At 46.0% G+C, this 25,717-nt stretch overlaps 1 protein-coding gene across 1 annotated transcript in view; it reads right to left on the minus strand.

The window, feature by feature from the left end:
- Positions 1-25,717, minus strand: part of LOC135399755 (transcription initiation protein SPT3 homolog) — a 64,615-nt gene that overhangs the window by 23,514 nt on the left and 15,384 nt on the right. The window contains exon 2 of the mRNA XM_064631485.1: positions 23,591-23,676. Within this exon, the coding sequence (XP_064487555.1) occupies positions 23,591-23,676 (86 nt within the window). The remainder of the gene's footprint in view (positions 1-23,590; positions 23,677-25,717) is intronic.

The following is a 25,717-nucleotide window of genomic DNA, read 5'->3' on the forward strand; positions in this document are numbered from 1 at the left end:
GTTGCAGATGACAAAAGTAACTAGAGGTCATCCTTGGAACCCTTACAGTGTTGTTGCACACAGGCAGGTATGAGTCCTGACATCAGAGTACTCCGTGAGCAAAAAAAAAAAAAAAAAGAACAGCTGAGAATACAAGTCCGTCCCGGTATTTAAATGAGCGTGGAAGTGCTCCTAAATAAAAGGGCAAAATATATTTTTGTTTTTCACTGCGACGTCTTCTGCAACCTTATAGAAGGAGCTCCTGCGAAGGAACGTTGAGCGCAGGTGACCTACATAGCACGCGCAAGGCTCTGCTCCGCACATCTTTAAAAAGCCCTCTCCACGTGCAAAGAGCGCATCGGCGAACGAGAAGACGTCGTGACGTATCACGGGCTCCGGCACTTGACGAGTGACGTTCAACGGCACTTCTCAAGCATGTATAAGTAGCGCGTGAGCAGCTTCTAGCGGGGCTAGTGTCTCTCGTCCGCGACTGCTTTCTCCGGCTGTCTTTTGTAAATTTTATTGCGCAGTGACAATACACTGCAGAGCGAAAATATTTTGCATGGTGACTCGTGGTGGACAGCTTCACAGATGAAGCAGCGTTTGGAGCCACGTTAAATAATGTCATTTCCATGCTCCTTTACAGGAGCCGCCGAAAAAATTTCATGGAAGGTTAAGTGTCACGGAAACCTGGTGCGTTCCCGGGATGCTATACCACTGGGACCTACTCGCGATCGCACCAGGTGAAATATCCTCCGTCCTTAACCTCTGGATAAAGGTGAGACGAATTCACCGGCGAAAGTTTTCCGGCCGCACAGCGGACACTTAGCAACACCGTTCCGGACAAATAAATGAAGAAGAGTGGTCGGGCTGCCCTATGTCAATCGACACACGCCCCATGCGCCACACAATGAGACAAAGGAGAGATGCTAGTAACGTTAACAGCAACTAATTTAATTAACGCAACAATTTATATCTAGAATTACGAGAACACTATAAACAGCATGGTTAACATTTGTTCAAAGGGAGAACTGACAACGGTAACATCGAAATCACAGGTCGGTTAGAGTCCTGATACGTATAGGGAAGGAAATAGAATCAAAGTCTTAGCTGATTGATGATTGATGCTGGCAGTCTTCAGATGGTCCTCTTGGTGTGGCTGGTAGACAAAGTCCAAATCGGTGATCACTGCACACACTTCACTTCACCAAACGATATTGACAAACCATCGCAGAGGGAATAACTGTTTTAAAATTGAATTTTGGAGAGTTGGTGCTGAGACGTCCGACTTCTGGTCACATGTTTACCGACTGCCCCGAAACAGGGGTCCTCAAGAGTTTTATTCGGTGTCGCATGGCTTTGACGTCTTTGTCAGTCACCGACGTCGCATACCTCTGGCGCCTAACACACACTTGCTACAATGCACTTTAATTGATCACAGAAGTGGAGGGACACAACTGGTAAACAACGGAGGAGGAGGAAACCCCTAAGGTCCACCGCAGACATTGAGTCTTAACTATTTGCGGGTGTCCAAAGGGACGCCGCTACATGTGTTTTTCATACAGCTACGAGACTTCCGCAATCTTTTGTTACACAGGTAGAGGCCCATCAAAACCCTGTAATAGGTGGCGACGGCATAAGCCGTCAGTAACGGCTGGTACCAATTTACCCCGTCTACGTGCCTGCTTAAGTGCTTGTCCCGTCAAGACTGAGCATAATACTTCTATTGTACACAACCCTTCACCGAGCAAACGGACCCATGTGTAGGCGACAATTTTAGCCACTTTGGCTCTGGCCACGCGGGTCCGGCTCCCCGGGCGTCGTTAGAACATGACAGAAATGCCGCCGAAAAAGGACAAAATTGCCCGATTCCGCGACACCACCCCCTCTTTAAGAATATTGGTAATCTCCAATATTCAAGAACATAGGAAGAAGGGCATGTTTTGTCTGGCGTACGAGATACATATAACTCTGATAACTCAACTACAGCACACTACAATATGCAGAAATAAAGTGATACACATGTGGTTAATATGCAAGAATATCCAAAGGTGCGCAGCACTCTACACAGATAACACCAATGACGTAGGTTACAATATGTCGTACCTACACTGTGATACATTTACATATCATCGTTACATGGGTTCTAACAGTACATATAACAGTAACATAACACAACCACCTAACATGAATACACTTTTTTTTTTTTTTGACCATTTAGTCGAGTCGGCTCATGTAGTCCGCTCCTACATTTTCCTGGCCCCTGATATGCTCGACCCGGAAGTCATACTCCTGAAGGGTCAGGGCCCAACGAAGAACTCTCATGTTGATAAACTTAGCCTCATTTAGGTATCTCAGAGGTTGATGGTCCGTTTGGAGTACAAAGTGAGTACCGTATAGGAACACATGAAATCTTTTTATTGCCCACACAATTGCAAGGCATTCCTTTTCGATAGCGGAGTATGCTTGTTCTCGTGGGCATAATTTTCGGCTGGCGTACTCAATGGGGTGCAGTCCAGTTTCCCCTTCTTGCAAAAGCACAGCACCTAGTCCAACATCAGAGGCATCTGTTCTAAGTACGAAGGGCTTAGAGAAGTCGGGAGCCCTCAGGATGGGGGGTTCGGACAATGCGCGCTTAAGAGCGTCGAAGGCCGTTTGATGAGTCTCCGTCCACACGACTACATTAGCTGCTCTCTTCTTGGTAAGGTCGGTCAATGGTGCGGCGACCGCTGCATAATTCGCCATGAAGTCACGGTAGTAACCTGCGAGACCCAAAAAGGAGCGCACCTGCTTTTTAGTCTTTGGTCTCGGCGCGTCCTGGATCCTCTGTAGGATGGAGTGTTGTGGCGTCAGGATTCCTATTCCTATGTTGTGACCCAGGAAAGGAAGCTGGCGAAATCCAATCTCGCATTTTGTGGGTCTTATTGTCAGACCTGCTTTCTCGATTCGATGCAGTACCGTCTGCAAGATGGCAACGTGTTCTTCCCACGTCGTCGTAGCTATGAGCAAATCGTCATAGTAATGGTACACATTCGGAATGTCTTGCAGGATGTGGCGCATCAGCTTCGCAAATACTGCGGGAGCAGTCTTTATCCCGAACGGCATGTTCTTGAAATGATAGTGGCCATTTGCAGTCGAGAATGCGGTGAATTCCTTCGATTCCTCACTCAGAGGCACCTGCCAATAGCCTTTGGTCATGTCCATTTTGGAGAAGTACGTTTGCCTTCCTACTTCCGACAGCAAGGAGTCGGCTCTTGGGATGGGTTCAGCATCGGCTACTAAATGTCGGTTAAGTTGTCTGAAGTCGATGCAGAGTCTGTTGGATCCATCCGGTTTCTTGACTATGATGGTAGGAGAGTTGTATGGAGACTTCGATTTTTCGATGATACCAAGTCGTAGCATCTCCTTTACTTCGTCTTCAATGGTGTGACGCACCGCGAATGGCAGGGGGTATTGTTTTACGTTAATAGGCCGGTTCGTGTTCAATTGGAGATGACATTCGATTTCCGTCGTTTTCCCCGGAACATCAGAAAACACCTTTTCATACCTATGTATCACGTCATGCAACGACTTTTTCTGCTCCTGACTTAGGGTCTGTGCAACTTGAATATCCTGGTGGGTTTCCTTGGGCTTGCAGTTGAACTCCGGAATGTCGACGTCGCCGCTGGATTCGTCGAGTTCCAGTACAGTCATGGCTACCGGCGTTGATGTCGATTCGGGAACCGTCCTTCTCTCTTCGTACTTCTTGAGCAGGTTTATGTGGAAAAGTTTCTTCCTGTGGCCCAAATCGACGAGGTAGTCAACCGCTCCTCGTTTTTCAGCGATGGGAAAAGGCCCTTTCCATTGCATCGTGAGCTTGTTTGCCTCTGTCGGTAGCAAGAGGAGTACCTTATCTCCCTGTTTAAGCTGTCGATTCTGCGACCGTGCATTGAAGTATCGAGAGTATCGCTCGGAGGCTCGCTCGAGTTCTTCGTGCGCAATCTTGCACGTGTCTTCTAGGCGGTTTCGCAGATCGAAAACGTACTGATATGTACTCTTTAGTTCAGGCTCAATTTCTTTTTCGACCCATAATTCTCGCAGGATAGCTAGGGGTCCTCTGACGTTGCGTCCATAGAGAAGCTCAAAAGGGGAGAAGCCTAAGCTCTCCTGTGGAACCTCCCTGTATGCAAAAAGTAAAGGGGAAAGATACCGATCCCAATCACGGGGTCTTTCGGCACACATTCTTTTCAGCATCGTTTTTAGTGTCCCGTTGAATTTTTCCACTAATCCGTTTGTCATCGGATGGTACGGTGTCGTCGTTAGCTGCCGTATTGACAATAGCCTGGCTACTTCTTTCATCAAGCCGGAGGTGAAATTAGTTCCGCGGTCGCTGAGGACTTCTTCGGGAATCCCTACTCGACTAAAGATGTTCACCAGCGCTTCGGCGACCCGTTCTGTTTCAATACTCGGCAATGCTACCGCCTCAGGAAATCGCGTTGCGTAGTCCATGAGGGTTAGGATGAATTTATTCCCTCGTGACGACGGTGGTTGCAATGGACCGATTATATCGATGGCTACCCGTTTGAATGGCGTGTCTATCACGGGCATCTTCTGCAGTGGGGCCCTAGCTGTCTTACCCCTCGGAGTAGTGCGCTGACAAATATCACAGCTGGCTACGAAACGCCTGGTGTCGGCTTGAAGTCCTGGCCAGTAGAATTCGCTGAGAATTCGGTCTGCCGTCTTTCCGCTTCCGAGGTGTCCGGCCATCATTCCGCTATGAGCCAGTTCGAGCACTACATGTCGGTGCTTTTTGGGTACCACGAGCTGCAGGATTTCTTCTCCGCCTTCATTACTCGTACATTTTCGGTAGAGTTTTTCGTCAACCAGCACGTAGCACGCGCTTCCGCTCCCCTTCTTTCTTCCCTTCTTCATTACGCCAACTTCCGCGAAACATTTTTGCAGGGTTGCGTCCTCTCTTTGATCTCGGACAAAATCTTCCGGATTGAATCCCTCTGCTAATTCGGGGACCTTCAGTCTGCGGAAAACCGTGTCCCTTTCCCTCGCTTGTTTTCTTGTGACGACAGCATGAGTTTCAAAACTACCATTTTCTTCGATCGAGCATTGCGAGTCGTTTGCGTGGGCCTTTAGATCGGTGCGCTCGTCGTCATTGGAATGGTTAAGTTCGGCGGAAATGGGTGTAGCTCTGGGAGTGGTTTCGATTTTCGCGACCGGCTTCGTCACAACTGTGTCCCAATCGGGATCTGGATTTTCGGCGCTCCGTACCCCTTCGACGTTGCCTAGGACCAGGTCGTACATGGGGTTGTCCATGCACCGGGCTCTAATTCGACCCGTGAAATAGGGAGTTCGCACGAAAATGTCCGCTTCGGGGAGAATTTTCACGGTTTGATCAATGAGGAATACCGGGTGTACGGCTCCTGTTAGCTCTTCGCTGCTCACCAAATCTTTTCTTACGATCACCGTGTTGCAGCCCGTGTCTCTGAGAACTTGGATAGTTCTTTCGCCGATTTTGCCTTCCGAGACTGGCAACTTGTTTACCCCATATGGGCCCTTACTTCCTGACACGGCCGTCTGTACCACGGGAATCTTCGTGCCGCCTTTTAATTCTACAAAACCTTTTTGTATGCACAAGGATACTGATTCCTGAGACAACCCCTTATCGGCTGATTTCGCCTCTTCATCGGCCCGAGCTCTGCAGTTCCAGGCGCTGTGTCCCATCCTACCGCATCGTTTGCACTTCGGTGGTGGTGGTGGTCTCGCCGCGGCGCTTCTGCAATCTTGTGGTCGGTGTCCGATCCTGTTACAAATGTAGCATCGCGGTCGGTCCCTTTCGCTGAGGTCGCCTCGTTTATGACTGGGCTCATTCCTTCTCTCGACATTGTTCCTGCCTTCCTCTTTTCCTCCTCTTGATTTCTTTCCGAAATTCCTTAGGTTGTGAGCTTCTACGTACTGCTCTGCTCGCGTTACGAGTTCCTTCAAATCTTCTCCCTTTCGTTCGCGTATATAGAGGGTTAACTTCTCTTCGCTGTGGGCGAGCAACTGCTCCTTTAGAAGTAATCGCTTCACTTCGTTGTAGTCCTTTTTAGTGCCGGAGAGTTCCATCCATCTCTCCCAATAGTTTTCTAGGCGGGCTATGTATTGGGATACCGTCTCGCCATCTTTCGGCGTAGCGTTACGGAATTTCTCGCGGAATCCGTCTTCGGTTAATCTAAACCGGTGCAGCAGGGCTTGTTTTATTTTGTCGTAGTCAACGCAGTCTGCCGGAGACATCCTACCGTAGACCGCCAATGCCTCGCCTGTCAAACAGATACTAAGGGCACTTGCCCATTGGTCTCTGGCCCACTTTTGACCTTCGGCTACCTTCTCAAACCTAACAAGGTAAGCGTCTAAATCGTCTTTACGATCATCGAAGGGTGGCAACAACTTATGGGGACTCAGCCCATGAAACTTTATGGAATCCATGTGGGGGTTTTCCGTTCCTCCCCGATTACTATTTTCTGCCTTTAGTAGGAGTAGCACCTTTTCCTTCTCAAGCTGCATCATTTTCCTCTCGAAATCTTCCTTCGCGGCTTCGAGTTCTAATCGTCTCAACCTCTCTGTGGCTTCGGCTTCCTCCTTTCTTCTTTCGCGCTCGGCAGCTCGGTCCTCACGCGCTCTGTCGCGTTCTACTTTGACCCATTCCTGAAGCTCCTTTCCTTCAAAGCCTAGGTTTTTGCCCATAGCAATTAACTTTTCTGTTAGTTCCGTTTCCATTTTGAAACCTTATTCGTCTCTGACGTCAGCACCAACAAGTATACTAAGCACCTTTCCTCTCCGTCTCAGTGTGAGTGGACAGCCCGTCCTGTCGCGGACGCCAGAAATTTTTATATGTCACGGAAACCTGGTGCGTTCCCGGGATGCTATACCACTGGGACCTACTCGCGATCGCACCAGGTGAAATATCCTCCGTCCTTAACCTCTGGATAAAGGTGAGACGAATTCACCGGCGAAAGTTTTCCGGCCGCACAGCGGACACTTAGCAACACCGTTCCGGACAAATAAATGAAGAAGAGTGGTCGGGCTGCCCTATGTCAATCGACACACGCCCCATGCGCCACACAATGAGACAAAGGAGAGATGCTAGTAACGTTAACAGCAACTAATTTAATTAACGCAACAATTTATATCTAGAATTACGAGAACACTATAAACAGCATGGTTAACATTTGTTCAAAGGGAGAACTGACAACGGTAACATCGAAATCACAGGTCGGTTAGAGTCCTGATACGTATAGGGAAGGAAATAGAATCAAAGTCTTAGCTGATTGATGATTGATGCTGGCAGTCTTCAGATGGTCCTCTTGGTGTGGCTGGTAGACAAAGTCCAAATCGGTGATCACTGCACACACTTCACTTCACCAAACGATATTGACAAACCATCGCAGAGGGAATAACTGTTTTAAAATTGAATTTTGGAGAGTTGGTGCTGAGACGTCCGACTTCTGGTCACATGTTTACCGACTGCCCCGAAACAGGGGTCCTCAAGAGTTTTATTCGGTGTCGCATGGCTTTGACGTCTTTGTCAGTCACCGACGTCGCATACCTCTGGCGCCTAACACACACTTGCTACAATGCACTTTAATTGATCACAGAAGTGGAGGGACACAACTGGTAAACAACGGAGGAGGAGGAAACCCCTAAGGTCCACCGCAGACATTGAGTCTTAACTATTTGCGGGTGTCCAAAGGGACGCCGCTACATGTGTTTTTCATACAGCTACGAGACTTCCGCAATCTTTTGTTACACAGGTAGAGGCCCATCAAAACCCTGTAATAGGTGGCGACGGCATAAGCCGTCAGTAACGGCTGGTACCAATTTACCCCGTCTACGTGCCTGCTTAAGTGCTTGTCCCGTCAAGACTGAGCATAATACTTCTATTGTACACAACCCTTCACCGAGCAAACGGACCCATGTGTAGGCGACAATTTTAGCCACTTTGGCTCTGGCCACGCGGGTCCGGCTCCCCGGGCGTCGTTAGAACATGACAGAAATGCCGCCGAAAAAGGACAAAATTGCCCGATTCCGCGACATTAAGTAAACCCCCTCCCCCCGTGCGTCGCATAAACGAGGTAGTGCCTGCGACACATTTCGTATAAGCGTTATTGGGACTACTGGACACCAAGTGCTGATACGAAATTAGACACAGGATAAAAAAAGCAAGAGACCGACGCCCAGGACGGGTCAAACCGGGAGCGGATTCTCGGAAGCCAGGGGTTATCATTTTTGCGCCAGCATACACGGAATTAGAAATTCAAAACAATAAACTATATCTAAAAATTATCACAATCACAAATCCAGCTCAATAGTAATCACAATAGTAGTTTGAATCGCAACACTAGCAGCAATATGTAAAACAACAAAATATTTTTTATTGCCCTAGTAACTGATTGACGTTAGAATAAGTTACATGTCGCACTGGTCTATATAATTCTCTATCTTGGCAAAGTTTCAAATAAAAATAGAAAAACGCGGATGAGGATGGGAGAAAAGACGAGAGCATTTCTGCATCTTCATTATGCCAGTGACGTCGTGAAAGATCACACTCACCTAATCTCCAGAGAAAACCACCCCCCACTCTTTGATGCCTTCCGCCACATACAATTTACCAAATGCGACGCCGCCTGGTGGTAAAGGCGATAGAAAAAAAAGTAAAGTGAAGGAATGCCGCATGTCGTGCGGAGTACCTTCTTTGCCATCAACAGAAGGAAAAAAAGGTAAAAAACCCCACCGACAAATTATTCTCCGACGCGCGCACGTCTCTTCTGTCTGGGAGGCTGACGCATCCAATAACGACGCGAACGACCCTGATGATCCTAACTATCATCATCAAGGTGCGACGCGCAGCAGAAAGGAAATCCGTGTTTTCTTCTCCCACGACTGGGAATGGCTATAAACAGCTGGCATGGCAGCCGTCTTGATGGTGATTTGGGTATACGTACTTCCACATTGGTGGAAATCGGAAAACGGAACGGTATGGGACGTTCAAATGGAAAAGAAAATGACTTTTTCTTAAACATTTTTGTTTTCAAAAAGAAATAATTTCGCTCTCGACAAGTCTGTCGGAAGTCGTACAGTGACTGTTATTACAGTACATGTAATAGCGTTTCATCTATGCTACGAGAAAGGCCACACTAAAAAGTCAGACACAATTAATGAATTTTTGCGTTAGCGCCGCGAAGCAACTGTTGCTATGAGCGGCATGTAGAGATGGAGGGGACATCAGGGAGGAGTGGGGCACATGGGGCGGTTAATTTGCGCCCGGGCCCGACTTCAGGGGATACTGTGCCGATATTCGTCCGGAAAGTCCTCAGAAAGCTCACGACCTTAGACGGCACAGCCGGCGGTAGGATTCGAACCCGCTAGCTGCTAGCCTTCTGCGCTACCTTGGCTACCACCAACGAACAGGACACCTTAACCCACTCGGCCACGCCGCTGCTCTTTTTTTGTTTTTGTTTTTTTTCAACACAACTTTTTATTGAGCTCCGTAGCCACATACACAAAACACAATTCAATAGAAAATACACATATACGAATGATTGTTAATGGTGTCCATTGTACAGATGAAGATCAATTATCTACAGCTATATACAACTCCCTTAAGAGACTTAAAAAGTAGAGATGAACTATCTACACACATATATAAATATACTCAGCAGGAGACAAATCACAGGTTCGAGCGCGCATGAGCTCGAACCTGACCAGCAAATTATACAGCCGTACATAGAGGCTTTCAACCCACGTACATTTCAAATAAAACTACAATAGAATTGCCATTTGTTGCCAACAACTGTACTGACCGCGTTCAATATACAGTTGGACTAATATTCGGATTAGACTACTAATAATATTTAGACCAAGGAGATTCTATGTCGCATCCCGTACTTGAGAGGATGACGCCGCTGCTGATGTATTATTAGAAACGTGTTACGTACTACGTTATCAGCCTTGTTAAGTGTTTTGTAATAAGCATTTTTCTTTCTTCGGTAGGGTCAATCATGACGTCAATTTTTGTTTAGATGTAACGCAGCAAAGACGTCGAAGGTAAAGTGGAGGCAGACAGGGAACATCCAACCGGCCCCGTTCGTTTCTTTAAAACGTAAGAGTGGAATACAAACAATCTGGTGCAGATGGGCTTAAAGTACTTCGCGTTAGTCTTGTGGATACAGTTACCGCCGGTGCCAAAGAAAGGCTACCTTATTCCCAACATTTTTGTCACGTCAATTTTACGGCCGCTCTTGTGCGCGCTCGTGTCGTCTTGGTAATGCGCCGTTTCGTCACGGAATGTTCCGTATAGGTAGGTATATAGAAACATGTTGCTTCATACGCAATTTCTAACGCTGTTTGTCCCAACCGTGCACGTGTGTCCCATCCCGCGGTGCGGTTACCAAGGTTGGGTCTCCACCACCTGACACGTATGCTACGTAGGCAAAGCACGCTTTACAGGGACTATTCGGTCCCAGCTGGAATTTCGCTTTTAATCCGTTAGCATTAGGAGTGTCAAAATGGAAAAAGCTGTATGTATGTGTCCGTGTGTGCGTGTCCGTGTGTGAGATGGTGAAGCCTCACTGAGACAGAGGTATAAGTGGCCACTTAAAGGGATGTAAGATCGTAAATGATTTGAAATTGAAGTAGTCGAAAGTAATTAACAGCAAGAGGCAAGAGTATTTGAAAGTAATTAGAGGTAATTAAAGCAAGAAAATTGAGTTTAGTGGTAATGAATGTCAGATATATGTAAATAAGAGAAAGATGACATGAAATTAAAGATTACCGATGGTGATTAAAGGTAATTAACTCAATTAATGACGAATTGAGAGTAATTAGAGAAAGCAGACGTAATTAAAGGAACTAAATGAAATTCAAGGTTACCTCAGGTATCCTGCAGTTACCGTAGGTAATTAAAGAAAAATTGAAAGTAATTGAGGCGCATTAAAGTTTAATTAAATGAACTTACATGTAGTAATTGAAAGTGTCAAACAAGAAGTCAGGTATAAACCGGAGGCGGACAACCGGAAGTCAGGTTAGACCGGAAGTGGAGAACCAGAATTTGGACTTAACCGGAAGTGGATGCCCGGAAGTCAAGTATGGACTGGAAAAGGCGTTTAACGCTAACGCATTTCTCTCGCATTTACCTCTAAATCGCCACTGATATATTTTTTTTTCGCTACCGCTTTAGCCTAGTTTTTTCATTAACTACGATATGAGATTCAAAACAATCCGGATCTCGTGTTATACCGCTGCAGCACTTCGATGACCGTTAAAGACAATATTGGTGTCACGAGGGTAGCGAATCTGCGTCCTCCGTGAAGCCGTGAACGAGCATCCATTGAGAAACCCAAAGGATCCTGGCTCTTAGTAAAATTCAGTCGTAAGACCGTGTATGAGTGTGGTCTCTAGTTCTCGCGTTTCTAAGTTTTCAGGGTCGGAAGAAAACGGCTTCGCATAATTTTAATGAAAACTGGTTATGTGAGTCGGTTATGGGACAGGCTCTAAAGCAAGACGTGTCTACAGCGTTGGCAAACGAGATTTTCCCAGTCCTTCGAGTGTCACTGTTATAGTTTTCACACGATTCTCCAGTTCATAAGAGTGCTGTCCTTCAGGATGAGGCGCAGCGAGCGAAGTTCCGGTACCCTTCGTTGTATTTTTATTTGCTTGCTGGCTTTTACCAATCCTTCATCGCAAAAGTGAAACAGGAATTTTTTTCGAGTTCCTTTCGAGAAATTGAAATTGGAGAACAAATACACCGTCCAGTTCCCTGGATCGCGATTATACTCCAAAAACACCAAAATGGCGCTGCCTTTTTCGTCATCAAGCATGACTTCATTAGGCTAGGGATTCTAACGTTCATGATTAGCCCAAACGTGCAGCGAGATAGGTGTCACGCGTGATAACGTCTCAAATACGCTGCGCAAAGGTAATGGGAAAAAGGGGGGGGGGGGAAGAAAAAGGGCGTCGAATCGCATCGAGAAAGGAAAAGAGGAATGCGGTGCAGCTATAAAAGGAGAACAAAAAGAACCGTCAAAGGCGCGGATGACGCTGTAAAACATAGTGCGACCTCAAGAGGCGTACTGAAGATCAGCGACGTCACCAAATCGGGGAAGGTATAAAAGATGGCTGAAACGGAGGCCACAGCGGAAAGCACTTGGCCACCCTCTCACGGGCCTCATCCATTTTCATTAAGGCTGGTCGGAATGAAAGAATAAAAAAAGAGAGGGCGCCAACGAGAAACAAGACGCAAGGTGAAATTGAAGAGCAGCTTGAGACGGCCATGTTCACCTCGATTATAGTGGGAGGGGAAAACAGATGGGGGAAAGGACAATGTCGTCTGCTTCTAGCTTCGCATATGGCCTCCTGGTCATCATCCATCCTGTCAGCTTTTTGTGCAGCAGCGGTGACTGAGGGATAAAGAGAGGCTGCAAACGTGGCCAAACAAGGTGGGAATAGAAGATAAGTAGGGTTTCAGGTTTCCGATGTATTATAATATTTGAGAACCCCCGAAACTGAACCCCGAAATCAAAATGAACCCCAAACTAAATTACAGCAGTACAAAATTGAATTTGTTTATAACATAATGAAATAACAGGCTAACGTCTCTTTGAACCTTATTTTTGTCCTCTGACCCTGCCTGAAGTTTACTACCCGGCACCGCAAGTGTAGTTTCCAAACTCCGCATTTAATCTCAAAAGGGACAAACGGTTGCGACAATGCATCTGATTCTCAAACTGACTGAAATTACTCCTTTTTGTTTTATTGGAGAGCAATATGTAATCCGCAACGTGACTACATAATGTGCCTGCGCCGGGGGGTGGGGGGGGGGGGGCGGAGAGGAGGGTGTGCCCGTCTTGTTCGACTGAAGTCGTGCATGTGAATGTGGCCGCAGAACATACTACTACATCCTATCTGCGACATATGTCTTGTAATGTTATCAGAACTGATGATTCCTTGTCTGATATATTACGGTATCTAAAGCGTAGGTCTCTCAGGGAACGACCATATTCCGAGCCTATACCAATTCTATTTCTTTTCGTCGATAGCGCGTGACGTTTCCCATGTGAGTGAGGGCGCTCTCTGCTCTGAATATGTGTCGTCTGCTATTACGGTAAATTTCTCGAAAACTACTCGTCTTCCACAGCCAAAAATACTTTCTTTTTCTTTTGTTTTTTTGTGTGTAATGCTTGCATATAAGACCTCACGTTCGTTTCGGAATCGATAAGTTTGCAGCACACCTAGAAATTGATTGATTTTGACAAAAGCAAGGCTCAACGTTAAGTAGAATTTAAAAAAAAAAAACAGTTAAAGAGATGGACACGCAGTATGGATAGTAGTACAGAGTTGGGATGAATATGTTTTTGCGGCAGCATCTGTACGAAGGTGTACGGGGCATTCTTTCTTCATGAAAAACAAGTTATTCGATGCATTTATGTTGCTTATGGTTATTGAGTGGCCGCTGGCTCAACTGCAAGAAGACAATGCGAACCTTGTTTTCGTCCAAGATGGAGCTCCGGCTCACTGGCGCATGGAGGTCCCACATTACGTTGACCAACAGCTTAAACTCTCTATGTGGAAATTTACCGTTCTATGGCTCGAACCCGCTAACTGCTCTTGACTGTAAACACTATCTGTCTACAAAAATAACTCAAGAAAACTCAGATACCCGAATGGTTTCTAGAAAAACCACATACATGTAGGTAGTATCTCCCCAGTTAATAGCATGAAACATAGTGCCCTTCGGATCTATGACAGTTCACCGCCTACAACAAAATGCACATGCATTCAATTGCATATACGAGTATCACATATCGCAGTGTGTGTTTGGAACGAGGTTATCGTCTGTATACCTGTACTGTGACAGAAACCCACACACTCAACATCTGTAATTTAACCATACAAACTTAACGACATAACTCGTAAGTGTTTTGACTATATACGAATCGTATTTTCCTCATTATCAGACGCTGAAACTGCCTAATTTATCTGCAGCAGCCCTATACGCGAGTAACGCCTTCGTCATAGTACCTCACAGATTAAGAAATCACAGTGAGGATTTTACGTTCGCCTCCCCAGGAGCTTTGCGGTCTGCATCATCATCAGGATCTTCACAAATAAGAGAAGGCGAAAAAGACAACCACGAGAGTGCGATTACCATAACAATATTATTCCCATAACGAGACGCCACACAACACCCAAAGGAGAAATCATCCGCACTGAACTTTTTTCTATGTGTGTGAAACGTAAACGCTTCTATTTTTTCTATTTTTTTACGCGCGCTATCTCTTCACCTGTTTATAGCGATGCCTCTTTGGGGGGGGGGGGGGGGGAGAGATGACGACCCCGCCAAGCAATTACCGCACGAATGCGATGTGCAAGTAAGTAGTCTCACCCCGGAGATTGCAGCATCTTATTTAAAAGACGGGCTCGTGCTGCTCCTTTTAGCCTGTTTGTACTCTTGCTCTTCGAACTTTCTCTTTAATTAGTTTCTTTTTCTTTTCTTTTTTTTGCTTTTTGACGGCCGGGATCAGCAGTTTCCTCTTCAGCACTTTGATTGCGTCTTAATTGGGATTCAAAGATTCCCACTGCGACATCATCCCTTTCTCTCTCTCTCTCTCTCTCTCTCCTATAGGAGAAGGGATAGACGCCGGTCATACTGTTATCTACCGACCAGTGTTCGTTACAAAAAGAGGAAGAAGGAGAAGAAGAAAAGTATCAAGACGACAAGAGGAGAAGTGTGAGAAAGAAATTGGCCAGATAAAAAAAAAAGTATAAAAAGAGGTTTCTTGTCGAAGAGGATCAAGCCTGTCCTCGCTTGTGTTTGCTTAAGTGTCACGAATTGCACTTTTGTCTTCTATTTGATCTCGTCCTTTATCTTCTGCCTCCGGCGTGTCTAACGAATAGGGCAACCTCGTATTCTCTCGCAGTTAGGGAATTAGACTACGTGTCGTTCTTGGCGTGCTACTCAGTCATGAGTACGTAGGGGAAAACCTCGCTATACCTTGGCCGTGTCAGATGACTCGCGCAGTTAAACAGGAGTGCGCAATGAGGCAACCTTAATACGTATATAGGGTACGGACACACTGATTTTCTGAGACGGCGAACTGTGAACTCGGGAACATGTTGCGGTAGATTAATTTCCGCACAGCGTAATTACACTATAGAGAAAATGGCTGACACAGATTTCTTTTTTTTTTTCTTTTCTTGGCGCTTGTCCTGAAAGGGGGGGGGGGAGGATATACGTTTACTTCGGAAAGGTCAGCCTGACCTTCGGTCGGCTTGCTATTCCTAAATCAAAGTCGGCTTGTCCTGAGGATTATCTGGGACTATATCGTAAGGGCTAAAACATATGGCATTTCAAACCCTGTAGGACTGTGATAGTCAAACGGCGCCCTTAGGACACTGTGGCTTGTTTTCGTTCTTGACGCGTTCCAAAAGGTACTCTGGCAAGCGAGGGAGCGGCCATGGGGAAAGCGGGAATTCGGTATGATGGACACGTCTTCTCGCGAAAATCTCATTGCGCAGTGACAATACTCCGCACAGGGAAAAATATCGTACATTTGTAGCTCTTTTTTTTTTAATTCCACGTTAGCGCTGCGAAGCAACTGCAGCTATGAACCACGTACAGACTTGTACAGATGGAGAAAGGACAGCAGGGAAGAGTGGGGGACGGAGAGGTCAGTAAGCGTTCAGTCAGTAAGAGGTCAGTAAGAGGAAGACTTCACGGAGAACTATGCCGACATTCGTCTGGAAGATCTGACGGAAAACACAGGACAGCCGGTTGGGGGTTCGAACCCGCGTCACCTCCCAGTCCCTGCGTGAAAGGCGATCGTCCTAACCGCTACGCCACGCGAAGTTGTGGGCACCAAAGTGAAAAAGAAATCATCATCTCTTAAAAAAGATACCGCTACCTTGACACCAATAAAAGGAACAGGACTCATCGGTTGCGTCGTTCGTGACTTATGAGCGAAAGAAACCGCAATTTTGTGACTTCCGTGTGCATCGCTTTCTCGAGGAGGCCGACAATGCGGAGCGGGTTGCCATTGGTGCCCTCAATGCTATTTGTCCAATCATCGCGGCAGAGCGTTTGAGGAGACCAATCCGAGGCCCCCGCGTATTGTTGCGCTTTTGAGTAGGAGCAGAATGCGTACATTGCGTTTATTATTATTTTTATTGATCAGAAATCACGAACGACGCAACGGATGAATCCCGTTCCTTTTATATTACTCTCATGTTAACGGCGACTTTCATTCAGCAAAAAAAAAAAAAAAAAGGAAAATGAATTTTAGCGCCCCTTTAAGGAATATCCTGAGTTACAGATTATCTGCCATATTGCTCGACCCTTACTCCATATATAAACTGCATTTTCATCATGACGACCACACTGTTCCCCATTACATCCGCCACCAACAGCACGTACACTAACGAAGGTCTTTCACCAAGCAAAAATTCCGAAGCAAGTCTCCCTCAGAAACAAGGACGCCGAAGGAAGTTGAGGAAAACGAAAATATGATCAGACGAAGCAAAGAAAAGAAAAGTATCGGTAGTTAGCTCTGGCATCATCTTGCTCGCCGCGTGGGCTGTCGCCCGGGAGACTGGAAAACCCTAGTGCTAATTACGGGACCCGGCCGCGCCAGCTTGTTAATTGTCTTCCTTCATTAAGCCTATACCTCCCTCTGTTCCAGCAGCAAGAAAGAGAGACGAGGCAGAGAGAAAGGTAAAGGTGGTCACTGCCTGGGTAACCGGCTCCTCTCGATCTTTTTGCGCTTCACAGGAGATGATGCCGCGTCCTGTTTTCTGCTGCACTGCGTCGCAACCATCAGATCGTCTGCTTTGCGGGGAAGAGGACAGATGGAGAGGGTGTAGGGCTAAGTCATGATTGGATAAGTGGGGGGGGGGGGGTACGGCGATTGTGGCGCTTTTGTTGGTTCGCATCGCATGTACAGAGGATATTTCCGGGGTATCTTCGCTTGGTCCTTTTTAGAGGGTATACCAAAAGTCGTCCTCTGCGCACGTGACGTCACAATTAAGAGTCAGCCAATCACGAGCGCGTAGCCAATCGGAGGTTGTAGCTATGGAGCTAAGCCGCACAACAACCCCCATGGAAAGCCACTGGTAGCCACAGAAGGTCCGCGTTTGAAATCCTCTGCTGTGATTGGCTGATGTCATGACTTAATATATCTACGTGCGTGCGAATGAGTGAGAGGAGGTGTAAAGCAGGCCTTCTGCATCTAGGTGGCGTTGATACTACACCGCACGACACGCTCAGAACCAACCGCCATTCCGAATGATAGTGTTCGCGATCCTGAACCGTTGAAAATGGGAGGCGTGTACGCCTCTCTGAGGCAGTTCGGGTATAAAGGGTGTTTTCTTTTTAATATATATATATATATATATATATATATATATATATACTCGTTACAGATTTTTTATACGTAAGCTATGTGAGCTGTGTGGGTCTAACTACTGGACGACTAATTATCTCAAATTCATTAATTAACTTAATTATTAATCAGTATCCAAATCCAACCTCATTGTTGGACACCCTGAGAAGCGAACGTACTTTGAACTATGACTATGCAAATCAGCCGGAGCCGAAACCAGAACTACGCACTACTCTAGCGCGGAAAATTTGTGAGCGGATACATTTGTGTAATCAATCAACTCAGGAAAAAAGTGCTGACGGCAGGACTCGAACCTAGACCCTCCTCATTTCCGATCAGGGATGCTGCCAGTAGTATTTTTGTACTTTGGTGTAATTTGTATTTATTTGGTTTTTTTGTGTGTACGTTGGTGCCCTTTTAATTCACGTTTTCACAAACCGTGTCATCGACGCCTTACCCTTATTGCTACTCTAATCAAATTTGTATGTAGACTCATTGGAATCCTTTTTATAGTGGTGTCCAAGAGTTTCCTATATTGTGTAGCACTAAAGCTGGTGAGATTATTAAAGTGCCATTAAACCCCGTGTTTTCACAGTCCTATCGAATTTTTACGTCACCCAAAATGGTACTGCTTCTCTCTATGTGACCCGGAAGTACGGCGAGTATTAGTTTATAGTTTTTGAGATGTATGACGTCATGGGGGTGCCCGATCTACTTCGCGTCTGGCAACATTGTTCCCGGAAGGTCCATTTCCATCGTGCCGCTACAGCTGCTGGAAGTCTTCCAACGTGGAGCGGGGAGCGGAGACGCAAGAGCTCGCGGTGAGGTCATCTCATTCTTGGAGGATTCGAAACTGTGAAGTTTGTGCGGGACCTTTCGAAAAATCGTGGAAGTGCGAAGCGCGCACTGACGGCATTTGAGCGAGGTTGGTTTCAATTCTAGGCAGTCAAAGGGGACCTTAAATGGACCGTGGGACATATACCCTGTCCCACTTCATCGAAGTTCCTTAGCTGCTTTGTGGGACACGTTAGTCCCACTTTTTTCTCGGAAGCAAAAAGTTTCTCAGCGTTTGGTTTTTTTTTTTTTTTGCACCAGATGCACCAAATCGCCCGATGCACCAAAAATGCCCCAGAAGAGCAGTGGGAGTGTTCCTGATTATGTGTAATTGCACATCTTCTCGTGTCCAACAAAGGGTTAAAGACGCTCCAAATTTACAACAAGGTTCAGTAGCTATAGCCCACGTTAAAGTCCGTGACAAAATAGACTATAAAGTCTATTTTGTGAACAACTGAATGGTTCCCTGCAATAATGATGTAAGTGAAAATTTGTACATAGGAGAAATAGGGAAAACTGTAAATACTGTAATGAATTAAAGCTTTTTGAAACTGGAAATCACTGCACCGATTTCCAAATGCAGCAATGCACATGTTTTTTTTTTTTTACGTATAACGTAAATTATTTACCGACTTTTAAAGACTTCTCTCGCAAGCGATGTAAATTGGTTTACATCGGTATTGCAAAAAGGCATTCAATTGACATCGAGAGCGTTGATATCATGGCTGGTTGTACGCGTTTAGCCTTTATTGAAGATAAAAAATCTAAAGGACTTTTAGCTCAAAGATTAGACAAAAACGTCGCATTCTATTACAAAGTTTACGCACAAAACGCCATCCAATACGGGGAGTACAAGCATGTTGATCCTGCGACTACGCTATACCTAAGGGTACAGCGCTCTGTGTGTGCCCTTGTTTCTTCTTCGTGCCCCGTCTCTGCGCTGTTTTTACGTACTAAGGGTACATCCTACGTTTTTGTAGCCTGTATAGCATAACGATCCACTTCAAAAGCAATACGCCTCGAACGCAGTCATTTCTTAAACTCTCTCATATCTGAACACTTTATACGCATGATGCATCTTCCTATGTTTGGTACAGCCGCTTAAAGCAGGACTTTTACGGTAACCTTGCCAGATCTACGGCGACAAACAGTACAAATCCGCTCGACCGGAATGCCTCGTGATGCCGAGCATGTCTAATCACAGCCTCTGTCCCGTTCCTTACTGCCACTACACTTCACGCACCAGGCAACTTCGTTTCAAAGTGTGTGCGCGCGCACGGGGAGGGAGCGTAAGGAAGTGATGCTGAAAGATGTCCGGCCCAGATCTCACGTTACAGCGCAAGCATACAAGCACTACGGGATAAAAAATGTATTAGTCGGAACGGTCCTAAGGGCGCCTGGGTGTCTTACGGCGGGTTTTAAAGCGTTTTTTACGATTTCCGCGCCGCCGAAGTGCCGGATTCAAGAGGATTTTGTTCCTTTGTGTATCCTGAGCAGCGCACTCAGCAGACCTGCCGGCCACCTGATGCGAAGTATTGCTGAGTTGCCGCACAGAGGATGACGTAACCATTTTAATTACAACATATGTTGGAATATTGGAATATTGAATGAGGCAAAAATTGTTTTGCTCTATGGTGAGCACCAAGTGCGTTCGCTCCTGATGATAAAGTATCGGTCTCAGTTACTCAATGGCGGACGTGTCACATATTCCGCGCTCTTAAAACAGAAGTTCACCGCACAGCAGGCTACCAGCCAGCCCTCATCCCGAATAACATCGACACCTTCTCTGGTTCGTTTAAGACGAGAGGTGTACGCCTTTTCGGTGACACTTATGCATTTACATTAATTGTTGCACAAAAACTTTCACTCCCTGAAACAACAAGCTCTTGCTGTCTCATCAGCAACACACATCGTGGATTCCCTCTATTCAAACCACATTAAAGGCAATCCGTCACCTCCTCCCCCTAACTTCGCCTTTCTCCCCCGCTCACGTCGAATGCACAATCTTATCTCCGGCGCCCCATACCATACACTCAACGTCACAAGTACACAGGGCCATACGACGGACCATACTACCGGCATACAGCACCAGTCAGCGCCCCCCCCCCTCCCTTCCTCCCTCTCCCTCTCTGCTACTCCTCAAAACGGACGAGACAAGCATACACGCCAACCGACGCACGCTTCGATCCTTTCCCATTCCCCTCGGCCTCCCTTCGGTTGGCGGTTTCCAACCACAGGCCCTACCACCGGCCGTTATCAGCAGCCCACCAGGCGGTTCTCCTCCGCTTCACTGGATCTCCTCTTCCCTCCTTTTCTCCCCACGATCCCGCATGACTCACGCCATCAACGCTGCCAGTCTCCGTTCTATTTCACCCTCAATGCTCCTCGAGAAAGGGCGAAAGCAAAAACAACAAGAAAAAAAACCGTCTGACGCCAGTTCTGTTCAAAACCCTGGGATGAATGTCCCGTCTTTTCCACTTTCGGGATTAGTGGCCCGCCTTTTTCCCTGCGCAAACAAGAAGCGGCGTACATATACGTCCACCGGAGGCACTAAACGTCCTCCTTTCCTCTCTGCGCCTTCCCCCCACATTGCGAAAAAATGTGCCGAATAATATCGAAAATAAGAAGACGGTCAGAGCCCATATTCTTTTCCATCCATTCTGTCCTGGTTTGACGCTGGCGTTCTGTATTTTTTCTTCCTTTCCGACCCTGTACCATCGGGATGGACTCGACTGGTGGGAGAGAAAGGCTCGGTGACTGATGACCTCGTGCAACCATTATGGCCCTCACTGCGTGGTTCCTGCCCCGTTGTCACGTTCAGTATATATCATTGGTGGGAAAAGAGGGCATCACGTGACCGAACGCCAGATATAATCGTCGCCCGAGATGTCCGCCCGTCGCGCTCGCGTAATGCAAGCAGGATAACTTCGCTCGGTAGCGTTTATGCTCGGCCGTATATAAGCCCCAGGTCGCATAGATGGACTATCTGAGCTTTATTGATGGTATGGGTGTGGGTGCGGTGTCGATGGACGCTAGTGATGCTGGTGAGGTGGCGCTTGGAATTGAGAACATGTTAAGTGCTTCTCTTTGTATTTACTCTCAAATGTACGATCGAAGTACTAAAGGTACAGTACTCGGAACCTATGCTATCCACATGTAAAAAAAAAAACGAGTAGGAAAACGACAGGGTACTTTTTCCAGCCACGGAATGTATAAACGTGACACGAAAGCGAGTTCGTGCTGTGCAGGATGCCAGTTTCGCTTGGTGTCACCCCGACGTTAACGTACGGTCCCTTCGAATGACAAGAGAGTAGGGAGTTTTTAAATGGGGGGCCCAATAACGCTTTGCGCTTGGATAATTATCAAGTGGTAGCCACAGTATCCAGTTTGAAGAAACAGTAGGAAGTCACTGAAAAGGTGAGCCAGCTGCAGGACGGAAATGCACCTAACCTTTTCAATGACTTCCTACTCTCTCTTCATTCAGTTATCTTAGCACTTGAGGCTTTGTATCTTCAGTGTTCCAGCCTCAGAACACCAATTTCCGTCGAGTATCCATTTTGTCTACGATATTAGCTCAACTTGAAAAATGCACGTTTCGATCCCAGATATTGTTGTTCAACTCATGTTAAACTAAACGTCGTGTCTTTCTTTCACTTCGTTTCCGTGGCCCCCCCTCACAAAATCTCTCGCTGGAACCACCCAAATTAAACTTGGGCAGTGTTCGAGTAACCACCCCTAAAACCGCGAGCAGGGATTGGGTATTGGCTATGAGTGGCGACGCCCCAACTCTACTGGGTCTCCAAAGTCCGCGTGGGGACACATTTTTTAAACCTTACTGGTACGCTTTCACTTCGTCTCGTGCTTCACAATTCTTTACGTCGCCATATTTCATACTTTCCGTTGGATAATATCACGAACTCTGGACAAAAAGCAAAAAACACACACACAAAAAAAAAAGAAAGAAAAAGAAGTGGAACGGAAACCTTGGGTATCTTAAAGAGACTCCGCGTTTGAGTATGGTGTCGTCATAGCTTACCCATTACTTTGTTCCTGACTCTCTCGGTGACATCATATTCGTCATTATCTCATTCTTGTCCTTATCAGTGTTGAGGATATGAAATCCCGGATTTGATTTAAATTCGGATTTAAATCCATAACAGAGACTGACAGATTTTATTTGGATTTCATTGGCGGCTTCAATATGAACATGACTCGGATTTGGATTGAATCACACTTTTACTCAAAGGTTTGGATTTGGATTGAATAACATTTTTGATTAGAAATTTGGATTTGGTTTGAATCACGTTTTTTCTCAAAGATTTGGATTTCGAATTTCATAATTTGCCACGGAATTCAGCCTATATAGATGAGCGATGTGCATGCTTGCGCGACTGTGGCACAACGCTTGCTCCGGCTCCGGCTGCCCCTGTTACACTGCGTAATATAATGCATATAAATATATAATACACTTCAATATTCGGCGAATAGGCCACTGAGAAAAGCTCGGCGACTCTTCATAGGATAAAAGGTTGTTCTTGAGTGGTACTGCCAGAACACTGCAACGACGGTTTTGCACGCTGCTTATACGTCAATTTACGGCCTTTACTTTATAAATGAAAAAAAGAAAGATATAAAAAAAAAAGCGCTAGGACCCATCTTATCCTTCCACCTCCACACTAAGTGCTGTATGATTATGCTCCTCTCCCATCTCTTTATTTCACATAGTTCTTTGCATTCGTTCGCACGTACTGCTCATCAAGAAATGTATTATGTGGCAGGTGTACCATACCAAGACCAGCGACAAGGAAGTAATACGCACTGCGTTTCCCGCAGCACAATATTCGTCCAACAATCAAGTTCCTATTTCTTTTTACCGCAGCATATGCTCATTGAGCTCGACTGAAGTAGATGTCTTCCCTGTTTCGCCTCCTTTTCTTAGTTACACAGCTCTTAGGAATTCGTGTTAGTAATTAGGTATTCTGTGTAAAAATCCGAGCTTCGAAAATTGCGGTCGATTCCGAAACCATTCCACAGCTGTTCAGCAGTGTTAGTTCCTCTTTAGAATTTGTAATGAATTTGAAAAATTCGGATGTAAAAAGGGATTTGGTTTGGCGTTCTGAAAATAAATCCGGATTTAAAAAGGGGTTTGATTTACTCGAAGAAATTTAAATACGAACTTGATTTGGATTTGATTTAGCGCCTTATGCAAACACCGGATTTGATTTAAAATCGGTTTGTTCCCTCAAATCCCCAACACTTATCATTATAAATGACACTTTTGTTTCCTGAGATTATGGTTCGTCTCTTTCCTATCTGGTGGTTACCAACTGCCTTTCGAAAAGAAAAGAGAAAAACAAAAGTGAGCAACTTACATCATCCGTTGAATATCCGCCACAGCCCATGCAGATAGAGCAGTATTAGGGGGTGTAGAGGCTGGTCCATCACCGGAAACATTTGCCTGGACAGAAGAAAATACCACACCGACGACGTCAGGTTATTCCACAAAATATTATTTTCATCCTGGAACAATACAGTGCGCGATGAAAGAGAGAGAGAAAAAAAAAACGCTAAGCTGTGCGCTCGGGGACCTCAAACACCATTCGTAGCGTATACGATACCATCGCAATGCTGGCGTCCTCGGACGGGTTTAGACCGGCAACATTATAATTGTTTGTTGTTTCTATCTTCTTTCTAACAGTTCAGGTGAAGTGGCTGATACTGTAGCGTACGACAGTGCATGGCTGGCTGGTGAGCAAATGTTGCTGGTAACTGGAACCAATCAAAAACGAAGCTTAGAATGTTTTCGACCTCAGAACCTTTGGAAGTTTAAAATGTTCTAGCTTAAAGGGAAATCTGTAAAGTGAAATATAACCACAACGTTTTAAGATATACCATCATGTAGAATTTGGCTCTGTGATCACAAAAACAAGTCATCACCTCTCAGTTGTTTATACTTTTCGTGCTAGTTAATTTTGAACACTTCTAGAAACAGAAAGGTGGTGACCCTCCACGTTCGCCGAGGACAAATTGGGAGCCGGCCACGGATTGGCGGACAGATATCACGTAATACTGAAGTACTACGTAACGCATTTGAGACAGGTTACGAATTACCATTAGACCTGTTCTGAAGAACGCAGCAACTCTTCAGAAGTTCAGTTACAACTGTTAACGGTTGTAACCTGCGGGCTCCGTGCCTGTGAGGAATGTCTGTGCGATGTGCGCCATCTGTTTGCGTTCTCTCTCACCGCGTTTCTGTGTCGTCTGCTCGCTGTACCGCTGCCGTCTGCAAAACCTCGCATCCAGGCGACTTATACGAATGTCTGATTTACGTTCTCGTTTTACAGGATACACAAACCATGTACATTCGACGATGATACGCGCACTGCATTCGCGATAACCGCCAGGACCTCGCCTAGATGGCTCGCCTAGTTGCTTGCGTTTTCAATACATGGCGCGCGACTCGCCTCAGGGGTGGCGCGTCTGGGAGTCCGCAAGCTTTCCTTGGCGGAGCAATCTTTGAAATTCGTTTGCTGAAAAAATGCTCAATGATCAGCAGAGCTAATAAGTATCTGATGCGTCCAAGCTACAAGCTTTTAGAAGAGCGTATAGTTCCTACAGGTTTGCCATTCACTTTACAATTCCTTTAACAAAAGGGACCTTTAGATATGTGTTCCGAACTGATGTTTTCGTCGTCAATTTTTAACTTGTCCCATACTTATTCGAAGGTTTGGCAAGTCGCCGAAACTGATGTCGGTCCACTCAGTAATGTTATGCTAACTAATCATGAGATTCTTTATGTGTACCGAGAATATTCGCAGAGCCGGTTGCAAGACTTATAAAAGTGCGCACTCTGCGACACTGAGGGATGGGAACCGTTTTTGTTTTTGTTTTTTCCGGTCCGGTTCGGTTCGGTTCGGGTTCAGCTCCGGAGCAGCGCAAAATATGGGTTCGAAACGGTGGAGTAAAATTGATTTTGAGCAGATGGCCATAGGTTAAAAGCAAGTTATCCTTAAAAGCATCCGATCCCTTACGAGTCTCATATAACACAAATACTTTTGTTGCTGTTGCAGACACAGCAGTGGTTCACCTCAACGTGTTAGAGATCTACATTCCAGGTGCAACGTTACGGTCGCATGCTGTACGTTCTACGTTCACTCGTCGTATACACCCTGTTACAACTTGCTCAGGGATTGGTCGTTATTTTCACAGATATTATTGGACGATGGAATTCGCGTACAAGGTGGTCGTGGTGGTGGTGATGATGATGACGACGGAAGGAAGGCTACAACTGTCAAAAGGAAGACCTAACACAACTGAATGAAAGCAATAGCTGTGAGGAGGAGATACCTCGAGCACTTGGGTTGCGATTTTGTTTTCTTGAGTTTCGGTTTCGTATTCGTTTGGCTTATTCCGCTGTGTAGATCATACTTCCGACCTCTCACAACGCACATTAAAGGGTCTCTGAGCAGAAGCTGGAGAGACTTTTCCGCAGTGGCTAC

The sequence above is a fragment of the Ornithodoros turicata genome, chromosome 7 (assembly GCF_037126465.1).
Source record: "Ornithodoros turicata isolate Travis chromosome 7, ASM3712646v1, whole genome shotgun sequence".
In the NCBI taxonomy this organism is placed as follows: domain Eukaryota; kingdom Metazoa; phylum Arthropoda; class Arachnida; order Ixodida; family Argasidae; genus Ornithodoros; species Ornithodoros turicata.